Raw genomic sequence first — 24,687 nt, 5'->3', positions numbered from 1 at the left:
AGAACTTTTCATAATAATAAATGGTTACTATGGACAATATTTAGCACACAGTAAGGATAAAAAGCTGACAAAGCTTAGTTTGGTGATCCTATAACAAAGCTCTGATTTCTTGAATATGTGAAATGAGTAAGCATTGATTGGTTTATACTTATATTACTTGAAAACAGTCATATATAGAGTGGCAAACTGCATGGATCGCATCCTCTGTGTAAGACCTAGAGATAGGTTGTCTTAATTGTGAGCTGTTTCCTGGACACATTGCTGTCCTGATTATTCATGTTACCAATTCTGGTTTAATTAATTAAGGCTATGACAGAACCTGTGACTTCCACCTATTTCTAAATGGGGGGAGGAGAAGAGTCAGCATGGGGCCAAGTGTAGAGTTCAGGAAAGATGCTTAGAGGACACAAGAGATCTCTAAAACCATGTAATTTAGACAGTCACAACATGCTTTTGAAACAAACAGTAGCTGGTGGTTTTTTTTTTAATATTTCAGGCCCAGATGTTTAGCGTGAGTAAGCTAATGCAAGGTACTGGGCTCAATACAGAGGTAGCTGAGTGAAATGTAATGACCTGTGATTAATGCCTTTCATTTTCAGTTTTTACAGAAAAATTCCTGGGTTTTTACAATATTTATTATTCAGGTTTTACCAATTTTCATGTGACTTTTGGACCCCTAAAGTACATGAAAATACTGATTATGTTAAGAAAATCCAATGCATTACATTAGGTAGATGTATTTGTTCATAATAAATTAGTCTAATTGCAAATACGAGGCTGTCTGTTAAAGTAAGGTAATGTAGTAGAAGATAACAATATGTATGTAATGTGGGTAATATACAGCTGATGAAATAAACCACAGCATTAAACTACTTTTACTTCCAGTATTCTTACTTTTCTTTAGTTGATGCTTTAAACCCTGATATTTACCCAGAATCCTGAGAAGTTCATTTTTTACACTGATTTTCATCCTTAAAAAAATTATAACAAACATTGAAATTCCCATGAAATTTTAAATAAAATCAAAACCAAAAGCAAATCATACTTTGTCTGTGATATAGAGGAAATCAGGTTAGATGATCTAAAGGTCCCTTCTTATACCAGCTAAGTATCTGTCCCCTAGAGTTGTGTGTGAATTTTCTTAACTTTACAAACTTGTGAAGTATGACTGAATCTGTTCCTGATTTTGCAAAAACTTAATAAACCTAAATTATTCACTTTAGCAAAGTTACAAATACACTTAAGTGTTTTTAGGACTGGGGCCTTTATCACCTCAAAGTACTGTAACAAGTTTGTGATTAAAAATATAGTTTTACTGAAATATAGTGCTCAATGACTTAATGCAATTTCTGTTTCAAAATTATGACCATTGACATTTTAACTGTGACAAACTCAGAGTAATGAAGATAAGCACATGTGTAAATGTTAACAAGATCAAAGACTAAATTATTAACATTCATCTCCATACTATTTCACTTCTAAGATGACAGCCCACACTGCAGACTTAGACCTGATCCTGCAGAGCCTCACACACATGCTTAACTGTAATAGTGAAACTGCCTATGTGCCCACAGTAAATATTTCAGATGAGGTGTACACTCCTGAAAACAGGAGTTTAAAATCTGGACAAAATCTTAGCTAATGGCAAAAAACTGAACTACTATATGTTCAAATTGTTTTAAGCGACTCCATCACAATAAAAAGTTTTTGTAAAGAAAAATAAACTAATCTTATTTATTTCCTCCATCTCCTTCTTTTCTAACACCATCAAGATGTGAGGGGGCAGTATTCTTATCTCATATAACCCTAGTTAGCCAGAATAAAACCTTTACACTAGAAATACTTGGACGTTACAACACTAGAAATGTATAACTTCCTTTAAAAAAAAGTTTAAAATACTTACAATGAAAAAATGAAGTCTTTGGAGTCTCCTGGTGCAACCTTCTGATTGACTACTGCTTCAACAGGTGTTAAAGCATCCTTAGGATATCAGAGTAGGCAATCAGCACTCACCAGGATTGGACCCATACTTTGTATGTCCTTAGAATACACACACAGGAGAAATTCCCCCGATCAATATTCTTGAGGACTGGCAAGTAGCCATTTTTCCTTCCAAATACAGGAAGCTGGAGAAGTAGGCTAGATTTATCCCCAGTATAACATTTTTGTAGGCAATAAATGAATGGATTTGTCTCAGTGTCTTTAAAATAGTTTTAAGATTTTCTCCACAGAGACTATTAAAGTGATAAAATGGGGGAAGCACCACTATATTTCTGAAATTTTAATACATGCGCTCCAGTGTTTTCTCTTTGTTTAATATGTTCTGAGAGATTTTTGCTTTTACTGTAATATGCCACGATCCCCAAGTTATACCGGTGTTTGTTAAAACAATTTTATTATTAATTATTATTAATTGATAATGAATATTCACTTTTTAGATGTGTATCTTGTCTTTCTGTGACTTTTGTTGTAGCAGGGATTGGTTTACAATTCTTAACTGTTGAGCAGCTTTGTATGTATATGATGATTTTGTAATGCTGTCCATTTATTTTTTGATTAATTGCTATGACAGTAATTATGTCAAAAAGACACCAATAAAAATAAATAGGAAAGCACATTCTGAGTCAGGATAGAATTTAGGTTGATGGAGGTCATGCTTAACTAACTTGCTCAATTACTTTATAGATCCTACAGTCATGATAAAAGCAGAACACATAAAACAGATTTTCAGAAAGCTTTTGACATCTTCCATATAGCAAGAGATTAATGGCAACAAAGAGTCTGAGAACAGGAAGCAAAACAGTGCACTAGATAAAAGGAAACAAAAAGATAGCTACAAATGGAAGTTTTACAAGTTGAAAAAGGGTTATGAATCCAGGCTCAGTCTTAAAATTTCAGTAACAGTTATTAAACAACTAAATTATTTGGCCAAGATACTGAAAATAAAAATTTCCAAATCTGTAGATAATACTGAAATTAGAATCGGAGTAAAAAATAATTTGCAATACAACTAGAATAAAAGGGAAAGGCATCATTTGAGTCATTGAGTAAGTACACTGAAAATGGTGAAAACGGTAAAGTAATTAGTTTGGGAACAACGAATGAAGAAACTAGGGAATCTGTGCTAAATAGAACAGCCATTCTGCACATTCATTCATAGAGTCGTAGATTATAAAGCCAGAAGGGACCATTGTGATGATCCGGCTTGACCTCCTGTATAACACAGGCCATAGAACTTCTCGGAACTAATTTCTTTTGGAACTAGAGCATATCTTTTTGAAAAACATCTGGAGATGAATGGATCAGGAAATGAATTTCAGAGTTACTAAAGAAAAATTGCTGAAACTCTCAGCCAGGAATACAGCTGCAATAAAAGAAGGCAAGCAGAAACTTATTGTATTACCTGAAGAATGATCGATAAGAAAAAGAATGGTTCCTGTTTTATTGGATAAACCCTTGTTAGACCCCCAAATAGAACTGTGTGTATAGAATTGTTTACGGTTTCATACAAATTGTTCTTTTGAGAGGGTGCATCACAGATTCTTTTAATGCCAGAAGGTACCATTATTATAATTTAATCTGGTATCGTTCATAATACAACCCACAGAATTTCACCTACTAATTCCTGCATAAAACTCCAATCTTGTTAAGTCAGAGCATCTCTCTTATCACAGTCTCAAGAAAATCAGTTATGGAAAGGCTTAATGAGTTTGAATGATTTCCATTTGAAAAGACAAGAGAAACTATTCACACTATTGAACAGCATCAAAAATTAGGATACAGCCCAAGAGCTAGGATTAAAAAGGGAATTGTTCTTATGCTACCAGTATTTAAAGATGAGGATACTAATAAACACAGAACAAGTTTCCAAAATGACTAAAGGTAATTTAAGCAAAAGTTATAGAATAGAATTTGGTTGACTTATGGAGGAGACTGAGGCAAGGTGATGGTGAATAAAAAGGAAAGTTGAATGGAGATCAACCCAAAATGGGTGATCTTGCTAAGCCAGACTGCCTCTCTTTTGTTAAAGGATTATATTTTTCTGACATGGAACATTCCCTGATATTCCCGTAAACATTAATTTATAAAACTATATGCCCGTACATATCATGGATTCACTCTACCCTACCTCTCAAAATGTTTATCAACCACATCCTCAAGCCTCTTAATCCTTTATAATCATCTCTCCATCCTATCTCCACTGTCCTAAACAATTAGGACAGCAGAGGGTCAATATAATGTGTGCCTTCCCTATATGAATGTCCTTCAAGACAAGTCTCTACTGGTCTTTAATCCTACCTTAGAACTTCGTTGTTGTTTAGTTACGATTGACACTCAAGTATGTTCTGATGCTCTGCTATGTGTTTGCTCTTGTATGCACTTGATTGCTTCAGGATGACAAAAGCTGATTACAAAAAGCAGAGGTGGAGAATACATTTCAAGGGCTACCAAGGAGTACTTGTATATCAATCTAGGTACATATCCAGCTCTCATTACCAATTTATTTTTCTTAATTTCATCCTGTAACTTCAATTACACATGGTACCAGCCTCAATAATCTTTCTCAAATCACATTTAGGGTTTGTCTACACTTACAGTGCTGCAATGGTGAAACTGCGGTGCTTAGTGAAAACGCTACCTATGCCGACAGGAGAGCTTCTCCCATCGGCCTAGGTACTCCACCTTCCTGAGAGGTGGTAGCTATGATGATGGGAGCAGCTCTCCCATCAACATAGTGCTGCCTACACCAGGAGTTTGGTGAGTATAACTGTGTCGCCCTGGGTGCAGATTTTCCCCTACCCCTGAGTGACATACTGACATAAGTTTGTAGTGTAGACCAGGGCTCGGCTATTGCTCAGCAAAACTATAGATAATTTTATTCTTTAAATTCCTTGTAACAACCAATTCTTCTACCCTTTTATCTACCCTTTATTTATTGCGCTCCTTTACATTCTACCTTATTTGTCTACATTTTTAGGAAGAAGGTGTTCAGAAATGAATACACTATTACAAATAGTTTCCGTAGTCATACTTTGGGGGACCCTTACCTCCACCTCCTTAAAATGGTGTTTCTGCATATCCAGCCTTTACTAATTTACATCTTTCGAAGACCTTATGTACATCTGTAGTGGGGCAGCTGCCCCACTCTTGCATGGAAGGGGTTAAAGCAAGCCAGAGAGACTGCGCAGAGCCCAGACAATCCTGGGAGGGCTTATTGGGAGCCAATCAAGTGAAGGCTTGAAAGTAGCCTCTCAGGGCCATGCTGGGCTCTATAAGCAGGCTGCAGGGCAGAGAGGAGTGGAGTCTCTCCCTGGAAGGCAAAGGGAGAAGAACTGGCTGGGAGAGGGAGGCGGGGGGAAAAAAGCACCTAAGACAGGGCTGGGCAGGGTCAGCAGAGGCTGGGAGAGCTCTAGGCTGATGCCAGACTGGGGCCCTGACACAAAGGGGCAGAGAAGGTGCTGGGGCTAGGGCGAAGTGGCCACGGGAAACAGGCAGTAGAGGAGAGTTGGAAGAGGGCAGTAAGTGGCTGCAGGTAGAGGGTCCTTTCTTCCCCCCCCCACTTGCTAGTGATGAGAGCGACTAAGCCCAGACTGCAGTTTGCCCTTGGAGGAAGGCGCAAGACTGAGGACTGCAGTGAGCCACTGAGGCAAGTGATAGAACCAGAAACTGCCGGTCCCCTGGAAAGGGGGTGGGGGAGAGCCAGTGGAGCAGGCACAGCTGGAGGACAGTGTCCAGAAGCGGATGCTGCAGTCCGGGAGAGACATGAGTCCAACTGTAAGGACGGTGGAGACCGAGAAAGTAATGGAGAGCGAGACACCACTAACGAAGGTGCACTGCTGAAAGAGTTAATTCCCAAACCAACCAGCAGGAGGCACCGCTGTGGTGAGTCTGCACCCCGTTACAACATCATTTACAAACTCTTAAAGATTCTTTAAAATATTACTCTAATTATTTTTATTAGGAAGCAGTACACTGGTTAAAAAATAAATCTTTATTTTTCTTTAGATCCATTTTTTTTTAACTTCATAATATACTATGATCTGCTTTATTATCAAAATGTGTACAGTATGATGCATTTCTTTACTCAACCTACTTTTAAATCTTCTGATAAAACTTAAATTCTCATTCTGGATTTTTTATGTTGTTTTAAAATTAGTTATTGCTTCAACTCTTTGCTAAATGGTTATGCTGCCAAAGGCCTCCCTGACTTCTTTGCAAAATCCAATTACCAACACTCATTGAGGGCAAACTGTGTTACCAAGCAGATTTACGTCTAATTGGATAGTGCTCCTCAGGGTTCGTTAGTAGCCCAATAACTTCTTTATGTGTTTGCCACTCAACTGCTTTTCAGTACAAATCATCCAAAAATTCAACTTCTTCCATGTATTTGGGGCTCGCTCTTTGAATTATTTATTAGTATTACTTATGTGCAGCGAATATACCTTTTTAATTCTATGCACTAGTGGCTGTACAGTTCAAGCAAAAGTTGGTGTCAGCAGTGGAAGGTCATCTTTAACAAGTGTAATATGGCATATTCTCTTTCTAACACTCCAGTCAATATTTCCTCACAGCATCTTTTTTTTAAAAGCTGTTTTTATGGTGACAGTAAATTGCAAGTAGAGTCTGATTGAGAAAAGTAATTTGAAATGTGGAAAGCTGCTAGAAAGCTTTATTTTATTTATTTACATTTATAAACAATAAAAAGAGTGCCTATGCATTTGCTTTAAGCGCCCTTGACAAAACACTTAAAAATTATCATAAACTGCCTATATTACCATATAATTTAAACTGCGGCAATTCCATCTCAGATAGTCCCCAACCAACAAAACAAGAAAATTAGAAGTTGAAACAGCCTTCCTTCTTTCTCTGTTAACCACCCTCATAATTCTCTCTCATTTTCAAACACTTGGGGAAAAAAGTTTGCAACATGCCCTGAATGTCATCAGGTTCTGGTTATTTCAGATCCAATGGGGGAAGCAAGTTCCAAAACTGAGTCCCCTCAGAGAACACCCTGCCAAGTGGGTCCCTATCCCCATCTAGAGTAAGGGGATTCCAGCTGAAATGAGTGAAAAGAGGCTCTCTCTCAAATAAGTAGGTAGGTCATGATTCACAAAGAAATTTAGGTATGGTGACACTCAACATCACCATGTATAACTTTTAGGTACTTAAAAAATCACTTTGATTCCCCAAACTTGAGTTAGGCACCTAGATCCCTATACAGAGAGATAGGTGCCTCCAAAACAGGATTCATGAAAGCCAGCATTCTAGACGGTGCCTCACGTAAACTAGCCAATGGGAGGTGCCAAGCTCAGAGGTATGCTAAGACCTGCCCCTCTCTTTTGGATAGGTGCCTAAGCCTGGGCTGCAGGGAGGCTCCTCCCTCTGCATGGGATTCTCAGCTGCAAACCCTCTCCTGGCATTAGGGAGACTTGAACTGTGCAGGAGGGGTGTTGCTAATAGATAGATGTTTTGAGCACAACTGTGCAAATGTGTCTTCTGCATTGCAGGTGAGTTCTCTAACGACTGGCCTGAAAGTTATGAAGGAGCTCCTCCTCCTCACCCTGGAATTTTGTGTAAGCTTCCCCAGAAAGGCCCAATCTGGTAGGTGAGCTCTGAGCATGCTTACCAGATCGGGTCCTGCAGGGCAGTTTGGCAATGGAAAGCCTGTCCTCCCCAGGTTCATGCATTCTCCGGGGCTCAGGCCTCCAGATGCCTGGCATGGGGCTGCAGCATGCATGCTCAGAGGCAGACACATAGGCACTCAGGGAGCTTTTATTGCAAAAATTTAGAAGCCAATCTATTTTAGGCGCCTGCAGGGTTCAGGGGCAACTGAGCAGGGGTTCTGTGAATCCCAGTGGGGCATGATTCTGGGATTAAGGCACCTAAAGTGCTAGTTAGGCACTTAAGTTCTTTTGTGAATCGAGTCTTTAGGGTGTTACAAGTCAAAACGAACACCTTACATTTTATTTGGAAACCTACAGTAAAGAAGAACAAATCACTAAGCAAAAGTGTAACATGCTTATGGCAAGATATTCCATTTTATAAGCAAGCCACCACATTCTTCACCAGTTTAATTTTCAAGATGGCGTATAAAGGTGAAACCCCATGTGTACAATGGAATGGAATGATCTAATTTAGTAGTAGTTCTATATTTTAGGTGCAAGTGTGCAAGACTGACAGTATATTTCTGAAGTATGCAAGTAATACTTCTCTCAAGTTATGGGGGCAACTTCTACTCTCAGGTTCACGTATACAACTTCATTAAAGTCAGTTAAAATGCACATATGAAACAGAGCTGAATATTGCCCATTGAAGACAACAATTTGTACTCAAACTTTTAAGAGTCTCTGTCAATATAACTTACTGCAGACAATACATTTTTTGTTGCTACACCAAGTGGCAAAAGTATGCATTTTGCAATTACATACCTTGAAGATGCGATTTCCACTTTGGTTCTTGCCATAGCAGCTGCCCTTTGTGCACCCTCTAGGGCTCTGTCCACTTTTTCTTTAGTTTTGGTGTTTCTTATTGGTATAAGTTGCTTCCTTATTCCACGGACCAAAACATTGTTTTTATATTTTCCCTCTTCCTTTGTGCCATCTGGAAATACGGTGCATCCATATCCATGCCTTTTATTATTTAGCCATTCTCCTTCATATTTCATACCATTTGAACGCTCACTAATACCAAAACCATTGCGCTTGTCATTCTTCCACTCTCCCATGTATGTTTCTGTTGTGGTGGCATCAACATGGTCTTCCATAGGGCAATAATCACAGTCACCATCTCCAAAACTAATCGTAGAGTTGGCATCACTAGAACTAATTCTGCTCATAGCAGCATCACTCCTGACAGAGCTACGTTTGCTAGATATTGATGATTTAGATTCAGATTTTCTAAGTTTTATACTACCAAGAAGGGATCCTCTTCTGAACAAGCCGCCTCTTTTCTTACTACTCATGGCTTCCGGGTCACTATGAAAATTCAAAACAAACCCACCTCTTGTTCCAGCTGGGCTGTCTGAAGTAATGTCATGCAGAACAGTGCCATTGCTCTGCTCACTACGAAGTGAGGCTAGAGATGTTCGGAGGGGTGACCGGATCACAGTTGCCATGCCATAAGGTACACTTTGACGTACGCCATATCCGTGCCGCATCCCTCCTGTCCACTGTCCCTGGTATGTACCTTTTAAAAGAATAACCAATGGAAACAACATTTAAGAAGCAATTCAGTTACAGAGGAACTGATGCCATCACTATAATAGTATACCTACTGTCAACTATTTTATCAACCATATTTTTGGCAAAATTTCATCAGAAAAGGCAACACATTTTACATGATAAAAAGAAAACTAGAATAGAAAAATATTATTCTAACTTTTTAAAAATTATTCTGCCGTTTAATAAAAACTTAACATTTCAAATGAACCCAGTACTCAGACAGCTAAAAATCCATTTGTGTCCAGTCTGGTTTTAATCTGGGTCTCTCAACAAAAAGGCACTCCTAATGGTTTATTGCACAATGATTCCTTGCACACTAGTTTCAAAATATATTTTAACAAAGAAAAAAAAAAACATCTAATTTTTCTGAGATGCCAGGAATGAAATGGTAGTATATTACCTTTGCCTCTTCTTACTCCTTGTGAAATTTTGGCATTTACATTTTTTGCTGCCAACAGATATTTCGCTATCATGAATAATGAATAGCTGTGTTCTCTAAAAAATCAATAACTTCCCTGTAGGTTGTATTTCATTTCAGACTTTCATTCTATTTGTAGCAACAGAAATACAGTCTTATGAGACAAAGAACCCAGGAAAATAGTATACATCTTATCCTGCAGTCTGATCATAAGCAAAAGTCCCACTGAAATCAGTGGGAGATCTGCTTAAGAAACAAATGAGTTCAGGTCCAAAGACAACATGTTCAAGGCCTTGATCAGCCATAATGAAATGTAGAACAATGATGACTGAGACATGGAAAATAGTTTTGCTTGTAAATTTTGTTTTTACATTTAATTAAATAACTAAATCAGAACTAAGGCAGAAACTTCAAGTTTCTCTCACTATTCACTTAAATATGATAAGAATTTGAAGTAACCTTTCATTTGTGCTCATTTGTATGTAGTTAGGACAAGCCAATGGCAGAATAACAGAGAATTAAGGGATACCATTTTAGCTGTACCTGAATATGTTATGTCACAGTCTTAACACTGAATTTTTTTTAAAATGGAAACAGAAGAGGGAGGGAGTTGCATAACATTTGAAAAGAGGCAATCACAGATATCTGTTTCAGAGTAGCAGCCGTGTTAGTCTGTATCTGTAAAAAGAAAAGGAGTACTTGTGGCACCTGAGGGACTAACAAATTTATTTGAGCATAAGCTTTTGCAAAAGCTTATGCTCAAATAAATTTGTTAGTCTCTAAGGTGCCACAAATACTCCTTTTCTTTTTACAGATATCTGTGTGATTGAAGTTGTATTTTCTGGGTTTAAAAAAGTGAATTCAGGTTACGCCCTGGTACATGGTTGTCTCCTTAAGAACATAGGAACTACCATAATGGATCAGTGGTTCACCTCGTTCAATATCCTGCATCTGACGATACCCAATACCAGATGTGTTAGAGGAAAGTGCGAGAAACCCTACAATAGGCAGATTTGTCCCCTGAGAAGTTCTTGTCCTAATCCTTAAAAGTTAGAAATTGATTTAAACTCTAAAACATGAGGTTCTATCTCCCTCTCTCCTCCCCCCACCCACTGCCCAAAACACTAACACACATAACTCTGAATATTCTTAGAAAAGTACTAATAAGTAATTTTTAAAATATCCTTGTTTGGTTTTACTCTGTTAGCTGCATAACACATTAAATTGCTCTTTAGAGAAATATATTTGACATTTTGAAGTCAGTGATTTTCTGTAAATGTTTGCATTTGTCAAAAGCTTCAAATTTTATCATCATTTAAAGCTTAATTTGAGTAATTTGTTTGAAATTAAATCTCAGTTTTATGTACATAGCCCATCTTGGTTATGCATCTGTGTGACAATTAATCAATATACAATATTACCACCATTTACCACTTATCATATCTGTCTGAACATACTAATTTAAAAGCATCAGTTTATAAGCTTTGTCACAAAGATTTTTTTTAACCAATTTATACTTCATATAATGTTAAATAAGCTCAACAATGTAACTATTTAGTGTTAAAATATTCTAGCAAGTGGAAGGTTTTCCTTTCTAACAGATGGCGGCTGACATCAACAGTAAGCAACTTTCTTAGATTCTCTCTCCCTCTCTGTATCCTAGATACCTGCTGAAGCACTGGTGTTTAAGGCTGCTGAATCTAGAAATGTGGTTATTTAGAAATACTCAACAGATGGAGCAGAGCAAATAAAAAACGTAAGCATAATACATGGATGTGGTCTGTAAATAGTTTTAAAAGTACAGTCTTTTTCTTGACATTTGTTACTTTAATAAATATTTTCCTGGAAATAAATGTATAAATATTCTAGCATAGCTGAAGCTATATTTTGCCCCCACTTCCATCCATGTGATTACAAAAGGTATACTGAGGTGAGAATCCGGCTACACATGTTTTGCTGCTACATATATCAACTGTCTAATTTGTTATGCCAGTAATAACTGTTCTGTTACTTGACTCTCATTTAGACTAAGCCCTATTACACCATGTTGGCATCCCACCCCATGGCCTCTTTACATTGCCAGAACAGTATAGATCTGGATTAGATCCACTCTATTTAAATAAAAAAAAGTTATCATAAATATCAAAGCTAGGATGGTCTTCAATTTTTCTTGATCATCAATTTTTTATTTTGAAAAGTGAACACATAAGATCAAAAATATATAAGCCAATTAGGACGTATGTTTTTCACTGTTTTCTAGGAGAAAATGGAAATGGTTATGATTTTCCCTGGAGAGCATTAAAACCAGGACAATTAATTTACACTTATGTGCTTATCAGACTCTTCTTTCTACTGGGACAATGAAATCAAGGCCAGCTCCTTTTTAAAAAAAAGAAAAGAAAAATTAGCTAACGAGGAAATGGAATATTCTATAAATCAAACATATGGGGGGTGGGGGAGAAGGAAACAAACAAATACCATGCCATGGATATTTCATCTGATGTGTGTGAAGTTCTGCAGTGCAACAATTCTCAAGAACTCACACATTTGGTTGTAATTAGGCATTAATCAAAAAGGTATCCCTCTCTTTATTACTACTACGCGGTATCATGGTGAAAAGTGTCCACTCTTGCATTAAGTTTTCCAGTTACATTCAAAATATTTTCCCTTTAAAAAGTATGCTGAAAGCATACATATACATAAATGTGGAAACAATAGTTTTACATAAATTATAGTTGCATCTATTATTTCCAAAGTGAACATTTAAGAAGTTGTTATAGGGATATGATTATCCAAAATAATACTGTAATATAATGAAAGGCTTACATATTCAATAGACAACATGATCTACAAAAAAATCTAATGGAAAGCTTGTGGTTCCTGTGCAACGCATTCTCATTCATGCAAGAAACAACATGCTTTTTTTCATGTTCATTTTAACTATAACTGATAGTTCTAATTAGTGCCATTGATAGTGGCTTTAAGGCTACCACTGTCATTACCAAGTGATTTAAAAACTGCATGTGCTCCTCAAAGAAACGAGCTACAACAGGGCCACACAGCGAAATAGTTGAATTCAGTACAGTTAAATTCGCTAATCGTTTTGGATGGCCCAAAATTGCGTTTGTCAGCAAATAACTATTGATCTAAAAAGTTTACCTAGCTCTAATTAAGACCTAAATTTATAACCTTTTCCATGTAGATTTAGTTGAACGTCAGTTTCAAAAGCACATACACACAATGGACTGTATTACTCTGGTGTTGCAGATGAAAATCAAAGGAAATTTTGTATGCAGACAGAAAGCAAAAGTTTGCTTGTTGCCAGTGTTTGTTATTTCTACACTTATATGTACATCCCTCCCACACTAACACACTTTAGAGAAAACTATTGTGGAAACTTTCTGTTTAGATTCTTTTTTTAAATCATTAAAATCTAAGTCTCAGTACATAAATAAAGTTATTTCATTATGCTAGTGTTCTCCAGGACAAAAAACAATGGCCTGTAATTACAAGCTACTTTAAAAATGAAACAAGCACGAAAAACTAGCCAACACGCAATGCACTAGCCAACTCAGCATAAAACAAGCCCAATTTCTGCTTATTTTGAGCGCCTTTGGTATATGCTCAATTTGTTTGCAGTAACAATTCAGATATTTTTCTACAGGTAAAAATACTGCAGTTTCCCATTTGCTGCTGTATTGTTTGCAGTGCCTCAAAACTAAGGACCTGACTCTGCAGACACCTAAACCTATGTGTAACTTAATTCACATGAGTAGTTCCATTAAAATCAATGGGAATGCACGTGCTCAAATATACTGACATGCTCTTAAGTGTTTGCAGAATTGGGGCCTTAGCAATAGATTTAGATTTACGAGAACAAAAATTCTTAAGATAGGATAGTGTGAATTTTTTATAAAGCTACTGACTTCCAAACTATCTATGAAGACATTGACCTCTGAATTACATTCTGCTTCATTGAGAAGAGGAAAAAAACCTAAAAACCATGGATTCCCACAATTACACTGTTCTTTTTTAGGGTATGTTAATTAAGAAACCTATTTCTAACAATAATGAACATGCTAATTTACTTTAAAAATATGGTAAACTAATTATACTTGTCGTCTGCCCTTCTTAAGCTTCTAATCCACCAGAAAAAAAAAAATCCAACAGTGTAGTGAAAGTAAACTAAAACTCTGATCATGTTTTAGAATGAAATAAATAAAAAACCTGCATGTATCCTCTAGGCAGAGACCAAGCATAAAAACTTTCAGCCCCAAGAGAACACTATGAGCATGTGAACACACTTTTAAAAAAATCCCAATGCAAAATTAACTATAAAATTAATGTATTTTAACTTTATTATACAATTAATTGTATGGTCTCTCTAAATTTTGGAATAAAAAGCTTCCTTTGGAAGCATGCGGCTCTACTTCCCCTTAGCACATGGGCATCCATTCTTTGCTGCATCTCTTCCGGGTCTGACCACAAGTCGCTAATCAAACTTCATGTAGAAACTGATACACAGCATTACTTAAGAGGCCTGAACCAAAGATTTGTTTTTAAGTCACAAGGAAGGCAGATTTTATATATTATCGTTTTGCTAAATTACACTTCTTGTACAGCACTCACACACTTTCACACAAATTTAAACTTGCAAAATGTACATGACAAATGTTAAACTAAGTAACATTTCTAAAAGATTTCAGCTCTAAAAAATTAGGCCAGATTCTCCCCTTACATTGGGATAGATCAAGTAATTCCATTAGTCACTGCTCTCACTTACACTGATTTTACACTGCTGTAACGCCAAAAGCTACAGCCATGTAAAATCAGCGTGAGAGCAGAAACAGGCCCATCTGTCTTTTGCGTGGCACTTGAAACGACACATGTACATTATGATTAAATGAAACTGTGCAACTGCGTAAGCTTTACTCATGCGTCATCTTGCTGAACCTCAACTTGACACCCCTTGATACATTAAATATGATGTCAGAAGTCACTAAGACATACTCATCCCAAAACATGGGAGAGTTTTAGGTGGGTTGGTTTTTTAGGGGGGAGGGGCAGGGGGTTGTAAGGGAGAGAAACAGCAGCTGGCCTGCTTATTTCAAAACATGATTTGTTTGTATTTAGAATCACATGTGGGGTTTTTTAAGTTACAATATTTCTATATTAATTAAATAACCTCATTTAATAAAAATGTGGGTGGGGCTAAGATTCATTAATTCTAATAATGTGTAATCTATTTGGCCACTGTTTAGCTTTCTCCTGAATTTATCAATATTGTTTCCCTGCACAAACTCTCAAAAGCAAGTGATTGGATTTGTTGGACCGTTTTCTTTATGACAGAATATGTAAGTGTTGCTAAATCAACTAACACCACCTGTGAAACCTCCAGCAGTTGTACAAAGAACAGGCAAAAACCAATGTTTGCAAGCAATCGCAATTTCTTTCTAAAGTTTAGGAATCTGCAAACATTTCTACCCGCTGGGGAAGGAAAAACGATAGCCCTGGGAATGTGGGCTTTTAAAAGGGAAACCATGAAACAGCTCATAAGTTTCATCTCCTCAGCATATATTACTCAAATGCAGCGTTTCTAACAGGATAATTAACATTAACCTTAGGTCACCTTGCAACAGTGTAACCGACACTTTGTTTTCATTGCCCTGAGCGTAAAGCAACGGTAGCTTCCTTTGTGAACCTTCCTCCTTTCCGCTCCGTGTCACATTAGTACTAGCGGTCCAGCTCCAGGATCGAGGCCGCACTGAACTCTCTGTCAGTTGGCTGCAGTGTCAACCAGTGACAAGGGGGAATCTGCTCGCAGGCTCAGCAGCTGCCCCCTCGCAAAGGATGCACCGCTCCCGCGGTTTCAATGGGGCCCTGCTCGCGCGCGCAATCTGTACACAAAAGGGGCAGCGCGGGGGGGGGGGGGGGCGAAACTTTGTCCAGAGTTGAGTTGAGACTCCTCCTCCTTCCCCTGAGCCGGACTCCTGGCAGCGGGGGCCTGGGCGGGGGCTGAGCAGCTCCTGCGAGAGCCAAGGCGCGTGGGGCGCGCCAGGTGGCAGCGGCACACGTGTGTGTGTGTGTGTGTGTGTGTGTGCGCGCGCGCGCGGCCCGCCAGGCGTGTTGCACCCAGCCCCGCGCGCCAGGGGGCGGGCGCGCTCCCCCCCCCCTCCCTCCGGCGGGGCGCTCACCTCCATCCCCGTAGGTCTCCACGCCGTAGCCGTCCTGCAGCCCGTTGCTCCAGGTGCCCTCGTAGCGGGCCGGGGTGCTGAGGCTCTGCCGCACCCCGTAGCGCCCCTTGAAGCCGTGCGACCACTCGCCCCGGTACATCCACCTGCCCTTGGTCTCCACGCCCAGCCCGTGGCGCTTGCCCTGCGCCCAGTAGCCCTGGTAGGTGTTGCCGCTGGGCCAGGTGTAGCCGCCCACCACCTCGAAGCCGTGGGACCAGGAGCCCGCGTACTCGCCCTGCCCCTTGGGCCCGGTGCAGATGCCGTGCCCGTGGGCTTTGCCCTCCTCCCAGCCGCCGCAGTAGGTGCCGCCATCGTCGAAGTCGAACCTGCCGCCCGTCATTCAGGGGAGCGCGGGGCGAGCTCGGCTCCTTCGGTCCGCTGCTGCCGCCGCCGGGCTCCGGGCGCTGCGCTGCGCTCCCCGCGGCCCCTCCGCTTCCAGCGCCCCGCGCGGCAGGACTGCCAGGGCTCCTCCGCCGGCGCCCCGGAGCTCGGCGCCAGCGCCGCCCCCCGCCCCTCCCCCGCAGCCCGCCCCTCCCCCGGCTCGCACACCCGGCGGCAGCGGCGGTGGGGGCCGGAGCCCGGCACCCCCACCAGCGGGGTCGGCGCGCCCGCTCCTGCCCGCCGCGGGTGCCGGGGTGAGCCGAGCGTGTGGGCGCCGGAGGCGCGTGTAGGGCGAGCTCTGCTTAGGTGCCAGCGTTCCCGTGTGCAGGTGCGCTGGGGGCAGCGCTCGCAGTGCGGGACGGGTGCTGGTAGGTGAGTGTCTGTGCGCGAGCATCGGGCTATGCAGGGGTGTGTGCTGGCTGCAAGCATGTACCGGATGTGGGAGAATACAGCTCTGGCTCTGCGAAGATTTGTAGGTACGTGTTAATCTAGCTTGGTAGTTACTTATATAGTATCTGTAGCTGCCTGCGGAAAGGACACAATGTTGGAAAGTGTGGGGGGAGGGGGGGAGGAGGCGGGTGCATATGTGACCGTAAATATTTATACATGTGTGTTTTTATAGATAATGCACTAAGAGGATTCTGGGGGCAGCCTCTCTGTCTTGAAGGTGGTAGCAATGCCTCCCGTTAGAGGATGGTTTAACTTTACCAACATGCTCAAACATATTCCAAGTTTAAAATTCTTCTTTGCACTTCTCAGAGCTTTATGTTTGGTCCCAGGAGCTAATGTTCTCTGAGTAAAGCTGAGCTGAGTTGTGGTACTTTATCTCATCTTAAACAGCATGGAAGACCCACCCTCACTGCAGTGCTAAGAAATACTGTGCCAAACTGACAATAGTTTCAGGAAGTGAGGTCTAGGAGTATGGGGCACAGGACACTGTAGTTGTATTTTTGATTTTTCAAAGACATAATGATGTCACCTTTTAAAAAGTCTCACATTATGCCTTTAATTTGATGGCCTTTGGATGACTGGTTAGCTTCAAGTACTGCCAAGCACTCTTCACCAGACATTTGGTAATCAGATAAAAATATAAGGGAAGTGACAGGAGGTGGCACAAAAGCACTGGACAAGATTTAGTAGAGAAGGAACTGGAAATTGTGGTTGGTCATATCTCAGGTCTGTGGGGATTGATGTTTCCTGAAACCTTAGTTTCACATTCTTTTAAAGTTACAGACAGGTTGAAAGAACATTTTAAAGCAAACTTTTCACTGCAAAGGGTGTTTGAGGAAGTTATGAGATGTATATGTATACTCCCACATCCCAGTTTCATCTCCTGTGATATGTGACCTCCTATTCTGATAGAGCAGAATTAAAGAAAAAAAAAGAGTGGTTTGATTGGGGGGCTTGGATCAGTGTTCACGTCACAGTCCCCTCCCATCAGTACCCAGCCCATGCTGGGGAAGCTAATGATCCAATCAGCAGACCAAATTCGGTGATGAGTCCTGGTCACATGCCACCTGAGGCATGTTGCACATACTCTAAGAAGAGTGTTTTGGTTAAGTAATGTCTAAAATAAATTATTAATAGAAACTACAGATTATTATAAGCAAAAACCTTAATGCCAGGTGAAAAAATTGAAAAAAAAAAATCAGGAACTGAAAGAGTAACAGCCAGGACACACCCATTAAGCTAAATTAAGCCCAAGAGTAAGCCAGTGTAGCTCCATTTTCTTAAATCTACACTAACTGAAAATATTGCACCTATATAATGTTGCTGAGTTAACACTACTGTTCAGGCTTTCTTTCACAAATTTAAAACCTTATGGTTGTATTGAGTTGCACGACTGTAATGAATTTCACAAGTAATTATGAATTAATATAATTGTTTCTAACTATATTAAATATTTTTGTCTAAGTTATCAGAGGTCTGTTTCTTACTGAGGACTAGATACCTGTGACATTTCAAGCTGTGAAATTCAGCTATGGTTTTAATTGTGAACAACAAAAAGTGGTGGGTTTTTTTTTGTCATTCATGTACCGGGGACTATAATTATTACATAGTACCATAAGAGTACACTTGGCTCTGAGTCACAGAAGAAAAGGTCCCTTTTGCAAGGAGATTACAGACTACTATAGAGTGATAATATAGTAAGTAAAGACCTTAAACTATGGAATCTGGAGAACAGTGGTGACCAATTTACAAGCGACAATAGTCTGATTGAAATGCTAGTAAATAAATACAACTATGATATAGTTGGCATCACAGAGACTTGGTGGGGTAATACGCATTACTGGAATATTGGTATAGAAGGGTATAGCTTGCTCAGGAAGGACAGGCAGGGGAAAAAGAGGAGGTGTTGCCTTATATATTAAAAATGTATACTCCTGTACTGAGATTGACATGGAAATAGGAGACAGACTTGTTGAAAGTCTCTGGATAAGGATAAAAGAGGTAAAAAACAAAGGTGATGTCATGACAGGGGCCTACTACAGACCACCTAACCAGGAAGAAGAGGTGGATGAGGCTTTTTTAAAACAACTAACAAAATCATCCAAAGCACAGGACTTGGTGGTGATGGGGGACTTCAACTACTCAGATATCTGTTTGGAAAATAACACAGCAGGGCACAGATTATCCAAGAAGTTCTTGGAATGTAGTGGAAATAATTTTTTATTTCAGAAGGCAGAGAAAGCTACTAGGGGAGAGGCTGTTCTAGATTTGATTTTGACAAATAAGGAGGAACTGGTTGAGAATTTGAAAGTGGAAGGCAGCTTGGGTGAAAGTGATCATGAAATGGTAGAGTTCATGATTCTAAAGAATGGTAGGAGGGAGAACAGCAAAATAAAGACAACAGATTTCAAGAAGGCAGACTTTAGCAAACTCAGAAAGTTGGTAGGTCAGATCCCATGGGAAGCAAGTCGAAGGGGAAAAACAGTTGGCAGTTTTTCAGAGAGACGTTGTTAAGGGCACAAGAGCAAACTATCCCACTGCGTAGGAAAGATAGGAAGTATGGCAAGAGACCACACTGGTTTAACCAGGAGATTTTCAATGATCTAAAAATCAAGAGTGCTACAAAAAGTGGAAACTGGGTCAAATGACAAAGTATGAATATAAACAAACACAATTATATGGGGACAAAATTAGAAAGGTTGAGGCACAAAACGAGATGAAACCAGCTAGAGACATAAAGGGTAACAAGAAAACATTCTACATATACATTAGAAGCAAGAGGAAGACCAAGGACAAGGTAGGCCCATTACTCAATGAAAAGGAAAAAACAATAACAGAAAATGTGGAAATGGCAGAGGTGCTTAATGATTTCTTTGTTTCAATTTTCACCAAGAAGATTGGGGGTGATTAGACATCTAACATAGTGAATGCCGGTGAAAATAAGGTAGGATCAGAGGCTAAAATAGGGAAAGAACAAGGTAAAAATTACTTAGACAAGTCTTCAGGTCACCAGGGCCTGATGAAATTCATCCTAAAATACTCAAGGAGCTGACTGAGGAGATGTCTGAGCCATTATCTTTAAAAAGTCATAGAAGATGGGAGAGATTCCAGAAGACTGGAAAAGGGCAAGTATAGTGCCCATCTACAAAAAGAAAATAAAGACAACATGGAGAATTACAGACCAGTCAGCTTAACTTCTGTACTCGGAAAGATAATGGAGCAAATAATTAAGCAATCAATTTTCAAACAGTTGGAAGATAATAAGGTGATAAATAACAGTCAGCATGGATTTGTCAAGAACAAATTGTGTCAAACCAATCTGGTAGCTTTCTTTGACAGGTTAACAAGCCTTGTGGATAGTGGGGAAGTGGTAGATGTGGTATATCTTGACTTTAGTAAAGCTTTTGGTACTGTCTTGCATGACCTTCTCATAAACAAATTAGGGAAATGCAATCTAGATGGAGCTACTATATGGTGGGTGCATAACTAGTTGGAAAACTGTGCCCAGAGAGTAGTTATCCGTGGTTCACAGTCATGCTGGAATGGCATAATGAGTGAGGTCCCACAGGGGTCAGTTCTGGGTCCAGTTGTGTTCAATATCTTCATTAATGATTTAAATAATGGCATAGAGTGTACACTTATAATGTTTGCAGATGATACCAAGCTGGGAGGGGTTGCAAGTGCTTTGAAGGATAGAATTATAGTTCAAAATGATCTGGGCAAACTGGAGAAATGGTCTGAAATAAACCAGATGAAATTCAATAAGGACAAATGCAAAGTACTCCATTTAGGAAGGAACAATCAGTTGCACACAGACAACATGGGAAATGACTGCCTATGAAGGAGTACTGCAGAAAGGGATCTGGGGGTGTCATAAATATAAAGAGAAGGGTAAACACCTTTAAAATCCCTCCTGGCTTGAGGAAAAACCCTTTCACCTGTAAAGGGTTAAGAAGCTAGGATAACCTCACTGGCACCTGACCAGAATGACCAATGAGGAGACAAGATACTTTCAAAGCTGGAGGGTGGGGGAGAAACAAAGGGTCTGTGTCTCTCTGTGTGATGCTTTGGCCAGGGACAGGACAGGAATGGAGTCTTAGAACTTAGTTAGTAATCTAGCTAGATATGCGTTAGACTCTGTTTTCTTTAAATGGCTGAGAAAATAAGCTGTGCTGAATGGAATGGATATTCCTGTTTTTGTGTCTTTTTGTAACTTAAGGTTTTGCCTAGAGGGATTCTCTATGTTTTGAATCTAATCACCCTGTAAGGTATTTACCATCCTGATTTTACAGAGGTGATTCTTTTTACTTTTTCTTCTATTAAAATTCTTCTTTTAAGAAACTGAATGTTTTTTCATTGTTCTTAAGATCCAAAGGTTTGGGTCTCTGGTCACCTATGCAAATTAGTGAGGATTTTTATCAAACCTTCCCTAGAAAAAAAAGGGGGGGGGGAAGATTTGGAAGGATTCTGGGGAGAAAGATGTTTCCAAACGAACTCTTTCTCAGTAACCGGTGTTAGACATTTGGTGGTGGCAGCGAAAGTCCAAGGGCAAAAGGTAAAATAGTTTGTACCTTGGGGAAGTTTTAACCTAAGCTGATAAAAGTAAGCTTTGGAGGTTTTCGTGCAGGTCCCCACATCTGTACCCTAGCGTTCAGAACGGGGAAGGAACCTTGACAGGGGATCATAGTGGACCACAAGCTAAATATGAGTCAACCATGTAACACTGGTGGGGGAAAAAAGTGAACCTCATTCTGGGCATATTAACAGGAATGTTGTAAGCAAGGCACAAGAAGTAATTCTTCCGCTCTACTCCATGGTAATTCAGCCTCAACTGGATTATTGTGTCCAGTTCTGGGCGCCAGATTTCAGGAAAGATGTGGACAAATTGGAGAAAGTCCAGAGAAGAGCAACAAAAATGATTAAAGGTCTAGAAAACATGGCCTATGAGGGAAGATTGAAAAAATTGGGTTTGTTTAATCTGGAAAAGAGAAGACTGAGTGGGGACACAATAACAATTTTCAAGTTCATAAAAAGTTGTTACAAGGAAGAGGGAGAAAAATTGTTCTTCTTAACCGCTGAGGATAGGACAAGAAGCAATGGGCTTAAATTGCAGCAAGGGAGGTTTAGGTTGAACATTAGGAAAAATTTCCTGTCAGGGTGGTTAAGCACTGGAATAAATTGCCTAGGGAGGTTGTGGAATCTCCATCATTAGAGATTTTTAAGAGCAGGAGTGGTCTAGATCAGGAGTGGTCAAACCCTTCAGGGCTTTGGATCTGGCCTGCGGGATTGTCACCCCTGTGGTGCCCCGGGGTTAAGGCGGGGGGGGGAAAGGCAGAGGGCTCTGTGCGTTGCCCTCACCTGCAGGCACTGCCCCCTGCAGTTCCCATTGGCCAGGAACAGGGAACCACGGCAGGGAGGTGGTGCTGGGAGTGGCACAGGGCTAGGGCAGGCAGGGAGCCTGCCTTAGCCCTGTTGCGCACCACAGCCACCCTGGAGCTGTTCCAGGTAAGTGGCGCCAGGCCAGAGCCTGCACCCCAAACCCCTCCTGAACCCAGCACCCCAACCCCCTGCCTTGATCCCCCTGCTGCACCCCGCACTCTTCCTGCTTCCCAACCCCTTGCCCTGAGCCCCCTCCCACACGTTGCACCCCGCCCTGCACCCCACTCCCTATCCTGAGCCCCCCCGCACTTTGCACCCCCTCTTGCACCCCAACCCCCCTGCCCTGAGCACCCTCATATGCCCTGCACCCCTACCCCTTGCCCTGAGCCCCTTCCTGCACACTGCACTCCCTCCCATACCCCTGCCCCAGCCCTACATTCACGGCTCTGCTTGTAATTTCCCCACCCAGATGTGGCCCTTGGGCCAAAAAGTTTGCCCACCCTTTGTCTAGATAATACTTAGTCGTGCCATGAGTGCCCTTCCAGTCCTATGATTCTGTGATTTGGAGCACATTACTGGACATCAGCAATACCAGGAGAGAGGAGCTGGAGTGTCATTGAGAATCAAAGTCGGGAAAGTAACTAAATTACTTCTCTGTTGGATTGTATGTACTGAGGGACAACCTATCCTAAATTCTCAATTACTGAGGGAAAATCTACACTCATTGCTATATTTGCTTTCCATAAGCCACTGTTAGCATAACTTTTTATGAGTGATGTACTCAAATATTTGGATACTAATATTTGTAACTATCATTACATTTATTAGTATAAATATGGGATATTGCAAATAATGTACTATATGTATTTTTTGACTTTTAAAAGAAAACTTTGAGATAATTTAAGCATTATACCCAGATATATAGATACTCTTTCCTTAACCTATGTATTAAATAATATTAACATTAGCTTTAATAAAAAAAATTTAAATATGTCAGTCTCTTCTTTGTCCTGAATGATCTTAATAGTGTAGTAACACAGACTTTTCTAACTTTCCATGTAAATAAAAAGCATTGGATTCTTGTGTCTGGGCTACATTAAAAGAAATTAGGTTTCCCTGCAGTGACATCATGCAATAATCTTTTCATTTTGATTAAGGCATATTATTGTTTGTGGTCCTAGGTTAGATTAAACTGATTTTTAAAGACACATTAGATTTTGTTTAGTTTTTCCTTCTTCATGCTGCCACTGCAGGGCAGATTTAAGGTTGTTTGTAAGTGCCTTTTGAGGCCAGGCAAGGTACTAACAAACTTCAACAGGATTTTATTTTTTAAAGTGGAAACCCCTTTTCCAAGCTGCTGTTGCATCCTCAGTAGCACTCCCTCAGCCTCTTCAACTCCTCCCCCCTCCTTCCTGTTTCCTGTCCTTTCAGACTCCCAACAGCCAGTGCTCCCAATTCTAATAATTACAGGCAACATCTAAACACCACATTCCCTCCTCTCTTAAGAAACTCTCCCAATTACAATAAACATTGTTCTAACCACAGGAACAAATAGGAAACAAGGCACTGTACTGTTGACAGAAATATTACACTAAAAACACTATAGATAATACATAACATAGTCTTTAGTCCAGACAGGTGGTCGTCTGGGTCTGACAGGCCGTCTCTCAAGCCCCGGTTCCAGTGCAATGTCTTGTTGTGTTGATACTACGGTGAAATCATCCAATGCAGACTGGGTGTTGGCATAATCTCCTCTTGGTGCATAGGCAGGTGCAGGATAAGAAGCATTCCATACCCGCCCATCAGAAAGTAGGTGTAAGGTCCCTTCTTCTCTATGATTTTAAGAGGAGCTGTGAATTTATGGTCCCCTTTGTGTAAAATTCCAGGTTTTCGTATTCTTACGAAGGAAACACACTGAAACTTTGGTTCCTTAGCACCCCGCCGCCTGTCTGTGAAAGCCTTATACTTTGCTTGGTTCTGTTCAACTGTTTTTCTCACATCATCCTCGGTTGGGGCCTCAGGTCGTGCCTTTAAAAATCCAGTCATGTTCAGTTTAGTATTCATCTGTGTCCCATGCAGTAACTCTGCGGGTGATCGTTGCATTGTGGCATGTGATGTAGCCCGGCATGCTTGCACGAAATCAGTAGTGAAGGTTATCCACAATCGCCCATCCAGTTTAGCTGTTTGCAAACTCTCTTTCAAACTTCCGTTAAATCATTCGATTTCCCCATTGGCTTGAGGGTAGTATAGGGATAACCTTCTGTGTAAAATGTTCCTCTCTGCTAGAAAAGTTTCAAACTCCAGGGAAGTAAATTGACTACCATTATCTGAAACCAGTTCTTTGGGGTTACCTTCCCTCCTAAAAACTGGAGAGAGGAACTTGATTACTGTAGCAGAAGAGATTTGCAATGTAAACGCTACCTCAGGCCATTTACGGAAATAGTCTATTAAGGTGATGGCATAACGGCAGTCAATTGGAGCAGTATCAAAGGGTCCTACAACGTCAATCGCCACTTTTTCCCATGCAGATTCAGAAAGAGGAACAGGCTGTAATGGAGGGGTACATGTCACTGCTGTCTTATCATGCATTTGGGAAATGACACAG

General features: G+C 40.4%; 2 protein-coding genes across 11 annotated transcripts in view; one reads left to right on the top strand and one right to left on the bottom strand.

Moving 5' to 3' along the window:
* Positions 1-16,343, bottom strand: part of JPH1 (junctophilin 1) — a 247,022-nt gene extending 230,679 nt beyond the window's left edge. For 3 of the 6 annotated variants that reach the window (XM_048840984.2, XM_048840983.2, XM_048840985.2), the window contains exons 1-2: positions 15,834-16,342; positions 8,430-9,186 (exon numbers count right to left, since the gene is read on the bottom strand). In XM_048840984.2, coding sequence (XP_048696941.1) covers positions 8,430-9,186; positions 15,834-16,212 — 1,136 coding nt within the window. In that variant the 5' untranslated portion in view covers positions 16,213-16,342. Of the gene's footprint in view, positions 1-8,429; positions 9,187-15,833 lie in introns of all 6 variants that reach the window. The other 3 variants (XM_048840980.2, XM_048840981.2, XM_075125103.1) reach the window with 2 other exon arrangements.
* An 82-nt stretch (positions 16,344-16,425) lies between these two features.
* The window catches only part of GDAP1 (ganglioside induced differentiation associated protein 1), a 54,974-nt gene continuing 46,712 nt past the window's right edge, over positions 16,426-24,687 (top strand). For 2 of the 5 annotated variants that reach the window (XM_048841000.2, XM_048840998.2), the window contains exon 1: positions 16,426-16,625. The gene's annotated coding sequence lies outside the window, so the exon portion shown is untranslated. The other 3 variants (XM_048840999.2, XM_048840997.2, XM_048841002.2) reach the window with 3 other exon arrangements.

The sequence above is a fragment of the Caretta caretta genome, chromosome 2, assembly GCF_965140235.1.
Source record: "Caretta caretta isolate rCarCar2 chromosome 2, rCarCar1.hap1, whole genome shotgun sequence".
In the NCBI taxonomy this organism is placed as follows: Eukaryota; Metazoa; Chordata; order Testudines; family Cheloniidae; genus Caretta; species Caretta caretta.
The sequence above is the reverse complement of the archived record's forward strand: the minus strand, read 5'-3'. Positions and strand labels throughout refer to the sequence as shown.